This window comes from Colobus angolensis, unplaced genomic scaffold (genome assembly GCF_000951035.1).
Source record: "Colobus angolensis palliatus isolate OR3802 unplaced genomic scaffold, Cang.pa_1.0 Scaffold221, whole genome shotgun sequence".
NCBI lineage: Eukaryota > Metazoa > Chordata > Mammalia > Primates > Cercopithecidae > Colobus > Colobus angolensis.
In genome coordinates, this window is record NW_012115389.1 from 363,676 (window position 1) to 383,829 (window position 20,154).

General features: G+C 41.5%; 1 protein-coding gene across 2 annotated transcripts in view; it reads left to right on the forward strand.

Moving 5' to 3' along the window:
• IPCEF1 (interaction protein for cytohesin exchange factors 1) overlaps nucleotides 1-20,154 on the forward strand; it is a 206,556-nt gene that overhangs the window by 83,985 nt on the left and 102,417 nt on the right. For both annotated transcript variants that reach the window (XM_011943742.1, XM_011943741.1), the window contains one exon: nucleotides 10,631-10,683. In XM_011943742.1, the coding sequence (XP_011799132.1) occupies nucleotides 10,648-10,683 (36 nt within the window). In that variant the 5' untranslated portion in view covers nucleotides 10,631-10,647. The remainder of the gene's footprint in view (nucleotides 1-10,630; nucleotides 10,684-20,154) is intronic.

The following is a 20,154-nucleotide window of genomic DNA, read 5'->3' on the forward strand; positions in this document are numbered from 1 at the left end:
CTCTGTTGCCCAGGCTGGAGTGCAGTGGCACAATCTTGGCTCACTGCAACCTCCGCCTCCCAGGTTCAAGCGATTCTCCTGCCTCAGCCTCCTGGGTAGCTGGGATTACAGGCACCTGCCACCACACCCAGCTAAATTTTTTGGTATTTTTAGTAGAGACGGGGTTTCACCATGTTGGTCAGGCTGGTTTTGAACTCGTGACCTCAAGTGATCCACCCGCCTTGGCCTCCTAAAGTGCTAGGATTACAGGTGTGAGTCACCGCGCCCAACCCCTAAAATGATATTTCTTAAGGAAAGATCTAGCCAGACAGAAGAGGATTTGGCTTCAACTCTAGAGCAATGGGTGCAAACGGTTGACAGCTTTTATAATCATTTTTTTTCTTGGCTGCCTTCTAGCCAGTGAATGTTCAGTTGCAGCGTTCCCTGCTGTATGGGGTATAGTTGCTCACTTTGGTGTAAAGGGCATTGAATGGAATAATGTTTGGCAAAGCAGAAATAAAGTGACTGGCTGCCTCAGAGCCATGTACACTGTCTGAATTTCACCAAGTAGAAAAACATTTCATCTTCTGCAGACAGAATGTGTAATTATTATTCATGTGGAGAAATGGAGAGATGCAAATTGCAGAAAGGTAAGGGCCATCACTTGCTATTCCTCACTGGCTCGTCCTAGAGCACTGTGTCAGCTCTTGCCTCACAGGCTGGAGTGAAGCAAACTAGGAATTGGCAGTATTATTTGGGGGATGCCCTAGTAGGGGCCTGGAAGGAACCAGGCTGTGCTCATGGAACAGACTACGGTAGATTGCAGTGGGCCTCATCATTGATACCTTATCTAGGAGCTACCAGTGCTTCCTGTGTCCTTATTAGGGAGCTGGTGTCCCTTTTCTCCTATGATGTAGCAGCTTGAGGACAGTACGAACTTTTGAGGTGGCTCCTGGAGTTTCAGTCACAATCCCTGAGAATCACACCTCAGCACGCAGCTAGCTTGGATCCTAGAGTGACTGGCTCCTAAAAGTTCTTTGGATCTGGAGTTGGCATAGGAGAAGCAGGTGTGATGGTGTATTTTATCTGCACTGATAAAACTGAACAAGAGCTGCCACTAGGGTGTATATGTTTGTGTGTCTTTGAGGGGTAGGTTCAAATACGCATTGTGGTACCCCTGCCTATATAAATAATTGGAATCGTTGAACATCTATCCCTGTTTTGGAGAACGGGTGACAACAACCGCTCTCCAGGCAGGTGTCGTGGAACTTAAGACAACCACAGAACAAACCCAACTCTGTAGAAACAAGTGCCAGTGCTTTTCAGGGCTTCTGGTCTACCCCATGGTTTGGTGAAGGGAACCTTGATTGGGTGCAGCCAACACAGGGTGCATGTGGGCCCGGGCTGGGCTCTGGGTGCTCTGAAGAGGATCAGCCAGGGTGTAGCCCATGGCAGGTCTCTGCTTGCCCCAGCCTAATGGCCCCTGCAGGTGCAGACCACATTTTAGAAGTTTCAGGTTCAGGAGGCCCACAGAAGGACAAGAGACCCCTGTAGTTCAGCAACTCAGGGGAGCTTTGTACCTCAAGAGGGGCATGGCCAAGAGCCATTGGCATTTGGCCCTTCCAGGATGTAAAAGAGGCAAATCGTTTGAGAGCTCTTGTAGTTTTCCACCTGTTTGTTATTATGGTAAAATGGTCCATTGAGAGGACAGATTGACATTATTGGCTGAAAGAAAGTCTTTTATCTCCCTTAGCTTTGTGGATTTTGTGTGTCTGAGCCTTGATTGTCAGGGCTGACAGCTTATGTGGGAATTCGTGAAGGGAAAGCAGGGAAGAGGCCTGCCAGTCTCTGCAGATGATGGATTGCAGTATTTTTATGGTGTCAAAAATAAAGTAATTTTAAGCATCATAGTTTTTCTGTTTGAAAAAAGCTGTGGTTCTTAAAACCATCTGTCAATTCATCATCAAAGCGGAGAGAAGGCAGAAAAGAAATGCAATGAAATAAGTGGAAAAGACAACAATAAAAAAGGGAAGATAAGTGAAAGAGAAAGAATGAGAATATTCTATAGCAAGTAGAAAACGGATTGGAATCAGAATGACACTTTGAGCTTAAGTTAAAAAGAAAAAAGCAGCCTGGCACGTTGGCTCATGCCTGTAATCCCAGCACTTTGGGAGGCTGAGGCGGTCAGATCACGAGATCAGGAAATCGAGACCATCCTGGCTAACATGGTGAAACCCCGTCTGTACTAAAAATACAAAAAATTCGCGGGGCGTGGTGGCAGGCACCTGTAGTCTCAGCTACTGGGGAGGCTGAGGCAGGAGAATGGCGTGAACCCGGGAGGTGGAGCTTGCAGTGAGCCGAGATCGCGCCATTACATTCCAGCCCGGGCGACAGAGCGAGACTCCATGTAAGAAAGAAAAGAAAGAAAGAAAGAGAGAAAGAGAGAAAGAGAGAGAGAGAGAAAGAGAGAAAGAGAGAGAGAGAGAAGAAGGAAGGAAGGAAGGAAGGAAGGAAGGAAGGAAGGAAGGAAGGAAGGAGAGAGAAAGAAAGTTAAAATAATTTGGATGAAGCTATTTTCTCCTTCATAAAGTTCCTGAACAAAGTCACAACCCCAAACCGCCCCTGCCCCATATGTCACTGTACACAGGCTAGTAGGGAAGTCATCTTGCATTTGCTTCCTTCTCTCCTGCTTTGCCTTAACAAGTGAAGTCTCCTACTAATTGGCAAAACGAATGGATTATCTCATGTCCTTTGCTTTTATATGTGAGCAAAGATGAATGTCCTCTTCTGTTTTCCATGGCATTGCTGTGATGGACTATCATTTAACAGAACATGCTCGCTTACAAACAGTGCTTGTGTCCAGTAGAGTGTGGACGTTTGCTGCCACATGGATTACCTGCTTGTCGATGATCAAGACTTCTGCCACGACGATAACAAGCATTTTTTGTTTCCTCTTAGCTCTGGCTTCTGGATTAAGAGTAACGCACATTGTTTGCCTGTGTTTGTGAACTTCGTATAAATGCATTTGCTGCTGTGATTGCAAATGCTAGCATTATAATTTTAAAGGATAAATTAATCTGTGGGTTTAAAAAATTTTAGTTCAGACCTGTTTTGTTTTCACTTAAGGCTCCAGGAGAAAGAGAATCAACCTAGCTCCTACGCTATTTCAACTGGAAAATTGTCTCTAAATCACAATAAATTATCTTCTTTTTAAAAACATTTAAAACATTAGGCATGGTACTTATTTTGCTGCATGATTCCAAAGATGATAATGTATAGATGGTAACAGTCTAGGGAATAACCAAGACAGTTACTTTTGCATCAGTTGAATCAATAAATTCCCTTAGTGGAATTTTTTTCTTGATTCTTAAGAAAATACTAATTATACTAGCCTTCTTTATAAATAGTTTATTTGTTGCAGATTGATATTCTTGGTTTATTTTCTGGGTTTAAAATAACATAGAATGAGAGTCCATATTTCTATCTTAAATAACTTACTAAACAATTTCTAAAATTGCTAGAACACACTTGGTTTAAGAACCATGCAATTTGTGATTAAAACAAAATGGAATGATTCTTTATTAATATATGTGAAGGAAAATCTCTTCTTTGAAATTGACTTTATTACCCATTTGCTAACAAAACATACTTTCCAGTTTTCAGTTGCAGAGTTTATCAGGAATGCGTTGTATTTCATTTAACCAACTTAAACAATTAATGATTTCATTGGTTTGGCTATGTTTCATGTTGTAGTATGTTGAAAAATTATTCTTTAAAGAAGATAACTGTTTTAAATATGATTGAGATAACCGTTCCCTTAAACTCTGAAACAAAGCACCAGAAATGGCATTGGTGAGTTGGCTAGAGAGTTTAACCAACCTTGAAGTGTGAAAGCTATTTTATTTGATGAAACCTGTTATCACACTTGTTCAATCCCTTTAGTTGTATACTAATTCCATCAGGAAGAATAGTTTTGTATAATGAAGCTATTTCTAGGTAATGGCTCCCATTCTAGGTAATTGCTACCACTTACTAAGCATGCACTGTGCCCTGTGTGCTTCCCATATGATATCTCGTTTAATTCTCACAAACACCTTATGAGTTAGTTATTATTACTCAGAGAGGAGGCATTTATTAGTCAGAGCATTAAGCAATTTCCATAAGTTTTCACATTTAACAAGTGGCAGAGTTGGGATCTGAACTTAAAGCTGCTTGACTCTAATCTACATACTTTAGTGCAGTAGTTTTCTTTTAGAGACAGAGTCTCACTCTGTTGTTCAGGATGGAGTGCAATAGCATAATCAAAGCTCATTGCAGACTTGAACTCCTGGGCTCAAGCAATCCTCCCACCTTAGCCTCCTGAGTAGCTGGGACTACAGGTGCACGTCACCATATCCTGCTAATTTTTTAACTATTTTGTAAAAATGAGGGTTTTGCTATATTGCCCAGGCTTGTCTCAATCTTCTGGTCTTAAGTTATCCTTCCATCTTGGTCTTCCAAACTGCTGGGATCGCAGATGTAAGCCACTGAACCCGGCCTAGTTTTAAGCATATATTTCTGGTTGTGTACCCATAAAAGAACTTGGGAGCCTCATGTAGCCCCTTATACTTCAAATTGTCACCTAAAGGTTTTTTCATACATGTAGTTGAAAAGATGTGTTTTCTGGCATATTGTAAATATTGATGATAAAAAAGGTTACACTTCTGTGTAAAATTAACCTATGCAATATAGATATCATAAAGAATTGGTATGTCCCATAATTTTTTTTAAAGTAATCTTTAGTGCTTTTAAATTTTACATTGTTTCCTTTTCTCCTGAAACTCATATTTTCATTCCACTATCATGGATTTTTATCCTATTATGTGATTTTTTTTTTTTCTTTAAGAGACAGGATCCCACTCGGTCACCCAGGCTGCAGTGCAGTAGCACGATCATAGCAACCCTGACCTCCTGGGTGGGAGGGATACTCCTGCCTCAATCTCCCAACTACATATGCCTGCCACCATATCTGGCTGATTTTTCTTGTTTTTTTTTTTTGTAGAGATATGGTCTTGCTATGTTGCCCAGACTGCTCTTGAACTCCTGACCTCAAGTGATCCTCCTACCTCAGCATCCCAAAGTGCTGGGATTACAGATGTGAGCCATTGTGCCAAGTCCTATTATATACTTTTATGCCTGAAAATATTTTATTGATAATTCTATCATACATTTAAGCTAAAAGAATAGTTTTTTTTAGTGTGTGTGGTGGGGGAACAAGGTCTGGCTCTGTCACCTAGGCTGGAGTTGCAGTGACTCACTGCAACCTCAGCCTCCTGGGCTCAAGCCATCCTCCCACCTGAGCCTCCCTGGTAGCTGGGACCACAAGTGTGCACCACCACACCCTGCTAATTTTTGTATTTTTTGCGTAGATGGGGTTTCACCATGTTGGCCAGGCTGGTCTTGAACTCGTGATCTCAAGCTATCTGCCCACCTTGGCCTCCCAAAGTGCTGGGATTAGAGTCATGAGCCACCGTACCCGGCCAAGAATACATATTTAAATTGAAATTAATTTAAAACTTTTTTTGTGACATAATTATTTAAGCCAAAAAATTTTATTCAGAGTTATTATTATAATTATTATTGGTACATAATTTAACAAACATTAATATGATATGCTACCTATTTTGACTGATAATGATTGAATAAAACAGATGAATATTTTTATTGAATATGCAGTACTTAATGAGATAGATGAGACATTCCCCCCAATTATGTAACAGACAAATGAATGAACATTATTTATTACTACAATGAGAGAGTTGAGAACTAATTTTAATCCTATTATTGGTTTTTATGTATGTAAGCACTTAGAAATATTTTTCACATAAGTAAATATGTAGGAATCGAGCACTTTTTGAACTCCTTCCAAGGATATGCCAAATATCACATGGTGATTTATCAGAACAATTACTTTCATAATCCATAGACAATTCAAATAGGTTTTTCCTTAATTTTGTTGAAAGCAAAGAACTGGAAACCTCTTGATATACAAAAGTGTTTTGTTACCCTGTCATTAGGTTCTTATCTATTTTTAAATTTGTGGTAATTCAGAAATTGATTATAAAGACATATCAAATAGTCATTGTTTCTTCCTTCAATTCTTATTTATAGGCGCTTTGCTTAAACTGATATTCTCAGAAAGGATTGTGAATACTGAAAAATTATTACTTTCAAAACACCTTTGCCAGGATTATTTTTTTCACAATCTGCTTTTATTGTGTGCTTTATGTACATATTTTCATCAAAACCTTGGAGCTACCTATTTAGGTTATCAACATATGGACACCATGTGTCCTGGTTAATAGCTGAACCAGTTCTCATTGTCCAAATAATCAAAAGTATGTACATGAGTCTCCATAGCCCTCATTTCTTTTCCTAATTCTTCTTGGTTATGGCCATGGGCTTTGTCTGGAAGAGGAGAACCAAGAGTTGAACTTAGCTTATTTTGGTGGTTCTTCTGCCCAAAATTATTTTTGAATCATTTTAGTGGAATTTAGATTTCATATGTTTCAACTGCTTCAAGAAACAAAGTACTGGTCAGGCATGGTTGCTCACTCATATAATCGCAATGCTTTAGGATGCCAAGGCAAGAGGATTGTTTAAAACCAGGAGTTTGAGACCAGCCTGGGCGACAAAGCAAGACCCTGTCTCTATTTTTTTTAATTTAAAATTAAAAATAAAATAAAATAAAATAAAGACACAAAAAAAGAAACAAAGTACTGAAACTTCAAGATTATGAATGAAACACTCATACACAGACTCCACAAAGAGACATCCAGCCCTAGCTGTCTCCCATCCCACCTCCACCACCCATGCCAGTGACTGCGTATTATTACTGCCCTTTTGCTTTTTGATCAAAGGAAGTATGACATCAACACCATCTCATTTCCACATCCTGCAGACTGGGGAGGAGCCTTCTAATGGGATATTCATGATGCCAATATTTTACAAAACAAAAATTTGCAATTCACAAATTTCCTTTATGGAAACTCATCTATAGTGAGTGGTTTTATTGCTTGTATATTTAATTCATTTACTCAACAAATATATATTGAACTACATATGCAGAGCATGACATATACAGTCCCCTGTGTACAGAGACTGGAGACACAGCAGCAAATAAGTGAACAAGGCTAGACACAGCGGCTGCCTTCAGGTAGGATATATTATAATGGAGAGTCAGATGTTAAAGAACCAATTGCAAAATTAATCATTCACTACAATGATGAAAACTTCTATGAATAAAAAATAAGGTAATGTGAGAGGCTATAAAAGGTGATCGATCTCTCCTAAGGATCAGGGAAGATTTTCTTGACGGAGTGTCCTTCTGTCAGAGAGTTGAAAAATTAGATGGTATAAGCCATCCTAGGTGGGGACTGTTGAGAAAAAGCATGCACCAAGCCTCTGAAATGGAAATAAATGTGTTTGAGGGCTTAAAAAAAAAAAAAGACAGTAGGGAGATGGAGAGAAACAGATATGGAAACAACCCAAGGAAGGGCTGGAGATGAGGTAGTGGTCAGATGGTGCAAAACCTCACTTGTAGGAGGTTTTCACAATTTTGATCTTTATTTAACGACAAATAACCATTGTAGGGATTTAAGGAAAGAGGTAAATAGTCAGATGTGCACTGAAAAAAAAAATCACTGGGCCAGAGAGAAGGCTGGGACATCAGCTAGGATGTTCTTGCAGTGGTCCAAGAGGGAGGTGCTGATGGCTTGGACTAGGATGATGACAATAGGTGTGAACAGAGAGGACTTAAGTGATAGTTAGGAATTAAGCAGATAAAATGCATACCAAAGAAAGATTTTGAGTTGAGATGGTGCTCCCTGGGTTCTGCTGCAGCCACCCAAACCACAGTGGAGCAGGCAGAACCCCTGCCCTCCTGAGCAGGGCTGCAGCCACCCAAGCTGTACCTACAGATCTGAGTCTCCCTGTGCTCTTGGGGGGCCAGGAGCAGGCAGGAACCCTTCCCTCCCGGGTGCAGCTACAGCCACCCAAACTGTAGCTGCAAACCCAGGCCTCCCACTACAAAGAGTAGATAGGACCTACCCACCCCCAGACTCAGGCATCACTGCACTCTTGGGGGCCTGAGAAGGCCCCTGCTGTCCTTCAGGCTCAGGGGTGCCTGCTTTTGCTGCCTGGCTTCTCCCTGCCGTCAGTGCCTGCTCTGATGGGAGCAAAGTCCCCACAAGCCCAGGCAGCATGGACAGCAGCAGAAGGCAGACAGATTCCAGGGCGGAAGGGGGCAGGTCCCTGGTGAGGCCTACCTTCAGGCTGGGGAGGGCCTGAAGACTGGGGGCCGGGCTGCCGGTCTCACCAACTGGAGTGGGAACTTGTGGTGCCTTTTCTGGGCCCTCCCGTGGCCACCCATGGACCAATCTGTGTGTATTTCCTCACCTCTGAGGCTGTAAAAGCCCCAAGATGAGACAGAGCTGAGCAGACATCCCGACAACCAGTTGTAGGGAGGAGCTACCCTCTGCTGAGAGCTTCAGGACCTGCAGAGACATTGGGACTACCAGCTACAGAGAGGAGCAACCCACTCCAGGGCCTCCTCTCTGCTGAAAGCTGAACACTCCATGGAACGACCTGCCTGTGGAGAGGAACTACCCACTATGGGTCTTCTCTGAGCTGTTCTAACACTCAATAAAGCTCCTCTTCATCTTGCTCCCTTCTACTTGTCTGTGTACCTCATTATTCCTGGATGCAGGACAAGAACTTGGGCAAAGGTGCCACTGGCCACAGAAGTTCCTGGCCAGAAGAGCAACAACCCAAAGATCCTGTAACATTTTGATATCCCAACATGTGAGAGTATTCTTTTCTTTCTTTTTTTTTTTTTTGAGACGAAGCCTCGCTCTGTCACCCAGGCGGGAGTGCAGTGGCCGGATCTCAGCTCACTGCAAGTTCCGCCCCCTGGGTTTACACCATTCTCCTGCCTCAGCCTCCCGAGTAGCTGGGACCACAGACTACCGCCACCTCGCCCGGCTAGATTTTGTATTTTTTATTAGAGACAGGGTTTCACCGTGTTGGCCAGGATGGTCTCGATCTCCTGACCTCGTGATCTGCCCCTCTCGGCCTCCCAAAGTGCTGGGATTACAGGCTTGAGCCACCACACCCGGCCGAGAGTATTCTTTTCAACACACCTCCACCTCCAGCCAAATTGGCTTCCATCACTTAATTTTTTACAATCTTGAAGATTAAAAATTGAATTATGATATTTTATTTTGCATTTATTTTATTACTAATGAGATGAAGCATTAGTTATTTGTATTTTATTTTTTTCAGTTTTCCTTTATTTGTTCTTCTATTACTTTGCTTATTATCTTCTTTGTGACATGTAAGAACTCTATTTTATGGTTCTTATGTATTATTAAATGTATATTTCAGATATTTTTATCAGCTTGTGACTTGATTTTTTAAATTTAGGTTTTAGTGTTTTTATAAGAAATAAGTTAAAATTAAGTAATTAAATTTATCAGTCTTTTTATTGTGGTTTCTCTCTTTCACATTTTACCAATAAATGTCTTATTAATATCTACATAATATAAACATAGCATTTTTGATATGAAAAAGGAGTTTCCATTACTCAGAATTTGGGAACCTCCACTGGTGTAAGAAACAAACAGGTCATGAATGTGTACTTGTCGTGTCACTGGGAAGAAGTTGAAAAGCTGTCTGCTTTGGGGAGAGTTTCAGTGGCTTGTGGATCTTTAACACATTTCTTGCTTGTCAAAGTTGAAAACATGAGGATTTCATTTGCTTTTCTTGAAACCACAGAGTGTCTTGTTTTTCAGGCAACCCACTACAAAGTGCAAACATCAAAAGGAGCCCATCTTGGTATTAAAGTTTGGGACTTCAGAGGCAGGGGAGTTAGCTGTGTTTTCAAAGTTGGATAATAGTGATGGGCCACATTTTCACATCTTAGTTGCATTGTTTGTCACGAAGAGGAAAAGATTTCCACTTCTCAAAATGTGTGTGTGTGTATGTGTGTGTGTATATATATATATTAGAGAGAGCAAGCAATATTAAGTGTTTAAATCATGTACATGTCTTGTTGAATACTTGAAAAGAATATTGACAAATGTATAAATGAAATTCTGGCTTATCTTATGAACTCAACTTTAAACAGTTGACTTATTGAGTTCTGAAATAAAAAGCTATTTATTTATTTATTCATTAAAACAATTTTTTAAGAGACAGGATCTTGTTCTGTCACTTAGGCTGGAGTGTAGTGCTGCCATTATAGCTTACTGTAACCTTGAACCCGTGGGTTCAAACAATCCTCCCACATCAGCCTCCTGAGCAGCTGGGACTACAGGTGTGTGCCGCTATAACTGGCTATGTTTTTTTTTTTTTTTTTAGGGACAGGGTCACCCTATGTTGTTCAGGCTGGTCTTGAACTACTGACCTCAAGCAATCATCCTGCCTAGGCCTCCCAAAGCTCTGGGACTAGAGGCATGAGTCACCATGCCTGGCCAAAAGGCTATTTAATGAATTACTTTTATTGTAAAATTGATTAATCACAATAGAATTATTTTCTCTCCCCACTCAAAGAGATATGTTTTTATGAACACTTTAATCTCACATTTAACTGAAAGTATTTTTTCTCTTCTAGCTTTTGTTTCTACTAAGATGACATCATACATGGCTATTGATGGCAGTGCTCTTGTAAGTATCCTTTGGAATACCCCAGGCTTTAGATATTGTCAGTTTGATGAATGAGTAAAATAATAGATTGATTTCAAGTTTGGCCAGCAATTTATTGTCTTCAATTTCATTAGCCACAGTAGAACCAAAGACCCTGTTGCTAGGTTTAAAGGGTCTTATGGTCACCAAGCATTTAAGACCTCCAGATTTTTACTTTTAAAGTTTAAGCTGCATACCGTGGTTTTAATATACTGTACATAAATTATATTTTAAGAAGTTGCTAGCTATGGTACTGGTGGAACCTCTCATGCAAACTCTATAGGAAAAATTCTGTTAATAATTTCACTGAAATTGGGCTGGGCATGGCACCCGCCACCTCACCCGGATAGTTTTTTGTATTTTTTTACTAGAGACGGGGTTTCACCATGTTGGCCAGGATGGTCTCGATCTCCTGACCTTGTGATCCACCCGTCTTGGCCTCCCAAAGTGTTGGGATTACAGGCTTGAGCCACCGCGCCTGGCCTCATGTAATATATAGAAGTATATAATTTATAGAATTATATACTTGCTCAATTCACTGACCTATCTTAGGCAAACATATGACTATAAAAATAGTCATATGTTTGCCTAAGATAGGTCAGTGAATTGAGCAAGTATATAATTCTATTAGACAAGCAAACTTACACAGGGAAAAATTAGGAAGTTGATGTCAGTAACGTGGCATTTCTAATAGAAGGGACTGTGGGGAGTGGTGTGGGATTGTATGGTGTGCTTCTTTTGGCAAATCTAATGACCTCATGATGGATGTATAGGACAGAGTTTTAGGAGCAGAGCTAAAAGCAGAATCAGAAGTGGCATGTTGGGAGGATAAAGTACAGACTTTCTGCCAGATCTGGAATGTGGACGGTGGTTTCTTGATGCAAATTAGAAAATGGATGTCAAGGGAGTTTGTGGTAACAGCGATGAAGAAACTGAGTTAACTAGATGGCTCCTGAAAGGGACACCTTAGTAAAATGCAGGGCGGCTGATACATCCTTTGCTTGACTTGCTAACAATGTCATATCCCAGAAATTGAAAAAGCAATGAAAATACTTTAATTCTGGTGGTAATTCTAATTAAGGAGAAAACTTGTTAGATATGAAAAAAATGCAGGGAACTTTGAAATACCAGACTGCAGAAATTAAAAATGAAAACACAAATTATAAGAAGTTATGTATTGGCTGGGTGCGGTAGTTCATGCCTGTAATCCTAGCAGTTTGGGAGGCTGAGGTGGGTGGATCACTTGAGGTCAGGAGTTTGAGACCAGCTTGGCCAACATGGTGAAACCCCGTCTCTACTAAAAATACAAAAATTAGCCAAGCATGGTGGTGCACATCTGCAGTCCCAGCTACCTGGGAGGCTGAGGCGAAATGATCGCTGGAATCTGGGAGGCAGAGGCTGCAGTGACCTGAGATCTGCCACTGCACTCCAGCCTTGGAAACAAGGGGTGACTCCATCTCAATTAAAAAAATAAAATAAAATATAATAATGCTGCTGGGCCTTTACCTCACACCAGATATAAAAATTAACACAACTGAGAGGATGGCCTCACCGGCACACATGCAGGCCTGAGTCATGAATGGGGAAGGGCCAATAAGGGATAAGGTGTTTCTTTAAAAAAAAGAAGTTGGCTGGGGGCGGTCAGTGGTGGCTCACGCCTGTAATCCCAGCACTTTGGGAGGCCAAGGCAGGTGGCTCACGAGGTCAGGAGATCAAGGTCATCCTGGCTAACATGATGAAACCCTTTCTCTACTAAAAATACAAAAAATTAGCTGGGTGTGGTGGCAGGTGCCTGTAGTCCCAGCTACTGGGGAGGCTGAGGCAGGAGAATGGCATGAACCTGGGAGGCGGAGCTTGCAGTGAGCAGAGATCGTGCCACTGCACTCCAGCCTGGGCAACAGAGCGAGACTCCGTCTCAAAAAATAAATAAATAAATAAAAAAGAAGTCATGCATTGTAGGATATTTGCCATCTAAAGCTTGGAGAAAAGGAAGGTATGATCCAATGGGCATGGATAGATGGGTGTTTTTTGATAATAGAAATGTGAATAATTACAAGGAACATAAATAAGAAGAACAAATAAGAGAATCAATGTGGCTGCGGTAGGAGGCTTTGGCTAGGAGTTGATATAAAGACTTGTTTACAGGATGCTGGAAGGGAGTCCCGTGGTCAAGATTTAATGCAAATGGACATCACAGATCTATAAAAATAGAGTAAGGAAGTTGAAGTTTAGAGTAACAAAAATGAAAATTTTTAAATAGGAAAAAATCCATTTTAAGATTATAAGCCGGGCATGGTGGCTCATGCCTGTAACCCCAGCACTTTGGGAGGCTGAGGCAGGTGGATCTCGAGGTCAGGATATGGAGACCATCTTGGCCAACATGGTGAAACACTGTCTCTACTAAAATACAAAAATTAACTGGGCATGGTGGCCCATACCTGTGAGGAATTGCTTGAACCTGGGAGCTGGAGGCTACAGTGAGCTGAGATCACACCACTGCAGTCCATCCTGGTGACAGAGCAAGACCCTGTCTCAAAAAAAAAAAAAAAAAAAAAAAGGATTATAAGCATGTGTGTATGTACTATTTGGAACAAAGACATAAAAAAGAAAGGATTAGGATTCTTGTACCCTTGGGAAAGGTAATGCAATGTTTAATTCTTATATTGCTCCACCTTTTCCACTGAAAGGATGTAATCTTCCAACTGGAGGAAGTTCATCTTATGTGTTTAAGAAGAACTGGAAATCAAGGTAATAAGAGAGCATTTAAATGCTTTAAAAAATTTATTCGTTCATTGGAACATTCACTTAATATTACTTACCCTTACCTATCCTGATTCTATCATGTATCAGGCACTGTGCCAGGAAGAGTAGGAACTGGAGATTTAATTGGCTTTGGACAAGTTAAAGTCTCTACATCAAGTATAACCCTGGGTACCGGAATAAGATCACAGTTGTGATTACCAAAGGACTAACATATCATCCATGTAATTTCCGACCTAGAGCCATTACCACTATAATAGGTAACCTGTTTCCCTTGGTCTTGTGTACAAATGAATTCTGTTCTTATTAGTGGGAACTCTGGCTATTTATGGATCTTTCTCATTTCATGAGCCATCTCCACTCCTAGAGTCAATCAGCCAGCTCTCCTCGTGTGTCTATTTTTCCGTTATTTTTATCTCACAGCCGTCAGTGTCTGGTGGCACTGCTGAACATTTCTTTTAAGCATTTCTTCCAGCAGCTTTTCAGTGGTTACCCTACTTTATCTTTCCGTTCAGAAAATTAGTTCAATTTTCTGCTGTCATTTCTTCTCTAAATAAAATGTAGCACAGGAGACCTATTTTTATGCTAGGTAGTTTCAGTAGGTTTGACACCTTTGACCTAATCACAGCTTGAATTGCACTTCATTTCCACTAAACTAACACTTATTGAGCTATATGGGTTAAGCAAACTGCTTGGTGCTGGGGTATAAAGATGAGGAGCATACCATCTTGTTGGGGGTAGGGGAAAGGAATATGCCTTCAAGGTCCTTTTGTTGATCCTAGCCTGCTAGTTTTCACTGAGGCTGGTACGGTACCTGGTGCTAAGAAAACTGCTCAGAATTCACAACTAAATTTGAAGTGCTATTTGAAATTTTATCATGTGTATGCCAAATAGCATTGTCCTGTTTTGCTAAGCTGAGTTGTTACCTGATAGTATTCTTTTCTCTCTTCTAAATGAAACAATGGGATTTTCAAAGCTAAAGTTTCGTGCAGATCCAAAAGTATCAATCCACCAGTTTCTATTGGTTCAATTTCTTAAATATTTCTCCATCTTCACAGCCACAGCTGTTGCCCTCTTCCCCTGGGCTTTTGCCTCTGGCCCTGTGTCCCTCCAATCCACTTGCCACACGACAACCAGAGTGAATTTTTCTTAAATGGAAGTCTGATTATGCCACTTGCCTGCTTACATTGGTTCAATGTCCCATTGTCCTTTGGATAAACTTCATACTTTAAGGCCGAGAGAAGTGGCTTATGCCTGTAATCTCAGCACTTTGGGAGGCTGAGGTGGGAAGATCACTGAGTCCAGGAGTTCGAGACCAGCCCTGGGCAACATAGGGAGATCCCATCTTTACAAAAAAAAAAAATAGCCAAGTGTATTGCCTCATGTCTGTAGTCCCAGTTACTTGGGAGGCTGAGGTGGGTGGATTGTTTGGGCCCAGGAGATCGAGGCTGCAGTGATCCACTGCACTCCAGTCTTGGCTATAGAGCAAGACCCTATCTCAACACACACACATGCACACACATATGAGCCTTTAGAATCTGGCTCATTGTGTGTTGGGAATCTTCAATATAGTTACCAGATTTGGTACTACCCTCAAACTTCTCTAAGAACTGGTTTATGTAGTCCTTGATATTGATAAAGTTTCCTTGAATCACACTATGGTGATAACCAACTGTTATGCCCGAAATCATGATTGCTTAGTTTTCTTTTAAGATCAGTTTCTCATTAAAATAAATAAATACATGAATAAATAATACTGGCACATATGAATCTTCAAGGCTTGATTATAAAGTTCTCTTGTCGGCCAGGTGCGGTGGCTCACGCCTGTAATCCCAGCACTTTGGGAGGTCGAGACAGGTGGATCACGAGGTCAGGAGATTGAGACCATCCTGGTCAACATGGTGAAACCCCGTCTCTACTAAAAATATAAAAATTAGCCGGTTGTGGTGGTGGGTGCCTGTGATCCTAGCTCCTCAGGAGGCTAAGGCAGGAGAATTGCTTGAACTCAGGAGGTGGAGGTTGCAGTGAGCTGAGATGGCACCACTGCACTCTAGCCTGGGCGACAGAGCGAGACTCCGTCTCAAAAAAAAAAAAAAAGTTCTCTAGTCTTAGATAGATTTTAGCAACACTGTTCAACTAAAGAAGGAAAACAGCCTAGTTTAAGGATCACAGGGCTCACAGGGAATGAGGCAGATAATCTCTTTTACTGCTATACATAGTTCCTGTACCCAAAGCTCCTAAAAAGTTTTCCCTGAAACAAAAAATTATGTGTATAAATCATGGATATTTCACTCAGTTTTCTTGCTGACAAGGAAATGGTCAGTGGATGTGAATGCATATTTATGTCTGCTACTGTGGTTATTTACTCTTGCCTGGACTCTCACCTGTGGGATGATCTGTCTAACAGCAAACTGGTACTTGCTGTGTTTGCTTCACAAGACAGCTCTGCATTTGTCACTCACAAAGCGTAGGTCTTTATGTGACTATGTGTAGTCAACAGCCCGGACATGATTTCTGCCTGCATGAAGCATGCATGTCTCACCGCTCACTCCATCTCCGTGCTCGTCGTGTGAACTTCAGGGAGAAGAAGCGAGGAGTTTATTCTTCATGTTTCTGGTCAATTAAAAAAAGCTGAAACTTTGCAGTTTGCTTTCAGGCTACATCAACATAACCCATGTTGAAATAAGGGGCCAAAGCTGCTCTTCACACGGGTCAAACACAGGAGACTTGAACATATTTCCTGTCACAAGGACTTAGGTGGGAAGGGCATGAGAGCTCTCTGGGGAATAGATTATTGGTAGGGGTGGGAGGGGCTCATTAACTAGAAAACTTCTGTCCTCACATGCCACCCTTGCCCCATGCATTCTATATTTCTTTTTTCTTTTCTTTTCTTTTCTTTTTTTTTTAGATGGAGTTTGGCTCTTATTGCCCAGGCTGGAGTGCAATGGGGCGATCTCGGTTCACCACAATCTTTGGGGTTCAAGCGATTTTCCTGCCTCAGCCTCCCGAGCAGCTGGGATTACAGGCGTGCACCACCATGCCTGGCTAATTTTTTATTTTTAGTAGAGACAGGGTTTCTCTGTGTTGGTCAGGCTGGTCTCAAACTCCTGACTTCAGGTGATCCGCCCACCTTGGCTTCCCAAGGTGCTGGGATTACAGGTGTAAGCCACCGCATCTGGCCCACAGTCTATATTTCTTTGGTTCCAGATTCTCAGTATTTGGAGGGTCTGTTGAAAGAAGATGAGGGAGAAAGGTATTGTGCATTTTAAGGAAATAGTCTTTTAGTAGAACTAGAGATTTGTTCAGCAAAAGTCCATTTTACCTTCAAGAAAATACCAAGAGTCAACTCTTCCTGTGAATTCAAGCTTAATGTCAATCAATCCTATGTGGTTTTCTCTATGGATGTGCCTCTTTGGGAGTGAGAAAGGTATTGGAGAAACTTTTGGGTTGCTTAACTTTGCTGATATTATTTACTAGCCAAGGTGTTTTGCAACTCTGAGTAACTGAGCAGTAGATGGCTTTGCAGACATCTGTCAAAGTTCCACTATCTGCCATGCACCTAGGAAGTCATCATGCTTACTAAAGGCATCATAGGAAGGAAAAATTGATATAAGACCATAAATCTTTTTGTTAAATTTTTTTTGAGTGCCTACTTTGTGTCAGTCACTGGGCTAGGTACTAGATTTTGAGCACATGGCATGTTCAAGAACATCAATTCTGTCTTGAATTCTTGGCCAGTCATTGATGCATTTTAAGCAGAGTTGTAGTTGTTCAGTGGTGTGTTGAATGGGTTTTGAGGATCTAAACTGTAGACGGGGAGTCCAGGAATGAGATGGTTGGTCATTGTTTAAGAGAAAACTGATACGGATCTGACTAAGGCAGCAATAGTGGAGATAGAGAGGGAAGAGAGATTTGATAAATATTAGGAAGAAACCTGGACAGGGGTGATGCATGAGCAAATGTGTAGGAGAGGGGAAAGGGCAAACCTGAGATTACTCACAGGTTTGGAGTAATCTCTGGATTGGACCATTGGGTAGGCAGTGTTACCACAGTGTGCGTACCATGGTGTCCCACACAGATAAATAAACAGATTTTAATATCAATTGCAGAGGCATAGCAAAACGTGGTGAGAACATAGAAGACAGAACAGCGGGAGAATATGTAATTAAACAATAGGCTTAGGAGTCTGACTGGCTGGGTCCCATTCTTGGCTTTGCTACTAGCTGTGCGTGATCTGTAGAGAAGTTTCTTAACCACACCAAGCTGAAGTTCCTCATCTGTGAACAGGAGGATAAAAATAGTACCTACCATGAAGATCTTCGGAGATAACATAAATAGCTTATTACAGGGGCTACAAATAAGTAACACTGAGTGAATATGAGATTAGTATTAGAACTAACCACCTTCTAATGTCAGAGAGGACTTCATATGGAGGTGCCATTTGACCTGGATCTCAGAGGATGAGTAAGCATTAACCAGGAGAAGAATGGGCAGGGAAATACAGTAGTCAAAAGCAAGGAACTGTTAAAGTGCCTGATATTTCTGCAGAATAGAAAAAAGTTATCTGGGTATGGTGGCTCACACCTATAATCCCAGCACTTTGGAAGACCTAGGCAAGAGGATCACTTGAGGTCAGGAGTTTGAGACCAGCTTGGGCCACATGGTAAGACTCCATCTCTACCAAAAAATAAAAAATTAGCCAGGTGTCCTGGTGTGTGCCTGTAGTCCCAATTGCCACTTCGGAGGCTGTGGTGGGAGGATTGCTTGAGCCTGGGAGCTTGAGGCTGCAGTGAGCCATGATCGTGCCACTGTATTCCAGCCTGGGTGAAAAAGCAAGACCCTGTCTCAAAAAACAAACAAGCAAAAACAAACAAACAAACAAACAAGCAACAGCAACAACAACAAACCAAACCAAAACAAAACAAAAAAGCAAAAAGTTTTGGTGGTGTATTGAGGCCAGTATGGGAAGAGATTGGTTTGTCATTTGTGGTTTTAAAATGGAATCTTATAAATGAAATAACTGACTTCCATTCAAAGATGGTACACATTTTGACATTCCATTCATCTTCCAACATATAGCACTGATAGACAAAGAAAAACATAGAAAGACAAAAATGGATAGCTAGTCTCAGAAACATGGTAAGCATCTCTATGGATCAGAAATGAAAAATGCAGCGTGACTGAAGCCATGAGCTGGATGGGCACCTGGTCTGGAAGCAGGAAGTAGTTTGCCTCCGCCTGTAGGTTAAGGGATGGGGGTGTAAAAAATGTTCCACTAAATGTGGGGAGAGCTAGGTTCACTCCATGATGACAATGGAGCTTCCCCACTTGTGAAAGGAGCTAAAGATAAATGGAGGAAACAGTTGCCAAATCACTGCCTGAGATGACACATTTTGCTAGTTGTGGGCCTTGGGAGGAAGGAGATACAGACACAGGCGCCAAACCGGGAGCTAAATTTAGTCACCAACTGGATCAGTGACAGAATATACAGATGTTTCTTGACTTACCATGGGGTTACGTCCTAATAAATCTGTAATAAATTGAAAATATCTTAAGTTGAAAATGCACTTAATACACCTAATCTGCTGAACATCATAGCTTAGCATAGCTTCCCTTAAACATGTTCAGAACACTTAAATTAGCCCACGACTGGGCAAAATCATCGAACACAAAGCCTATTTTATAATAAAGTGTTGAAAATCCCATGTGAAGGTATCATACCACGTATTGCTAGCCCAGGAAAATATCAAAATTCAAAATTTGAGGTGCAACTTCTACTGAATGCATATTGCTTTTTCTTTGGTACTATCATAAAGTCATTGTAAGTCAAACTATCCATCATATGTTGGGGGCCATCTGTGCAAGATTCTCTGTGATTAAATCAGGATATTATTATAGAACTAGTTTTGCAGTAAATGGAGGTAACTTTTAAACCACAAAAGAGAGAGCCATAAGCACAGATTGGAAGAGAGAGAGAAAGTGAGAGTGTGTGTGTGTGTGTGTGTGTGAGAGAGAGACAGAGAGAGAGAGAGAGACAGAGAGAGAGAGAGAGAATGCCATATAGACAGACAGTAAGGCAGAGAAAGAGAAGACATAATACTTTTTCACTTGCAATTCTGCAAATTTAAATTCTGTCATAGCCTGGATATTTGTGTCCCTCCTATTCAGTCCTCACAAATTTATACATGGAACCCCTAATCCCCAGGGTAATGATTTTAGGAGGTGGAACCTTTGAGAGTTAATTAGGTCATGAGGGCTTCACCCTCATGAATGAGATTTGTGCCCTTATAAGAAGAGACCAGAGGCCGGGCGCAGTGGCTCACGCCTGTAATCCCAGCACTTTGGGAGGGCGAGGCGGGCGGATCACAAGGTCAGGAGATCGAGACCATCCTGGCTAACTCGGTGAAACCCCGTCTCTACTGAAAATACAAAAAATTAGCCAGGCATGGTGGCGGGCGCCTTAGTCCCAGCTACTCGGGAGGCTGAGGCACAAGAATGGTGTGAACCCGGGAGGCGGAACTTGCAGTGAGCCGAGATCACACCACTGTACTCCAGCCTGGGTGACAGAGTGAGACTCCATATCAAAAAAAAAAAAAAAAAAGAAGAGACCAGAGAGAGACGACTTTTCTCCCTGAACATGTGAGGATATAATGAGAAAATGGCCATGTGCAAACCAGTAAGAGGGCCCTCACC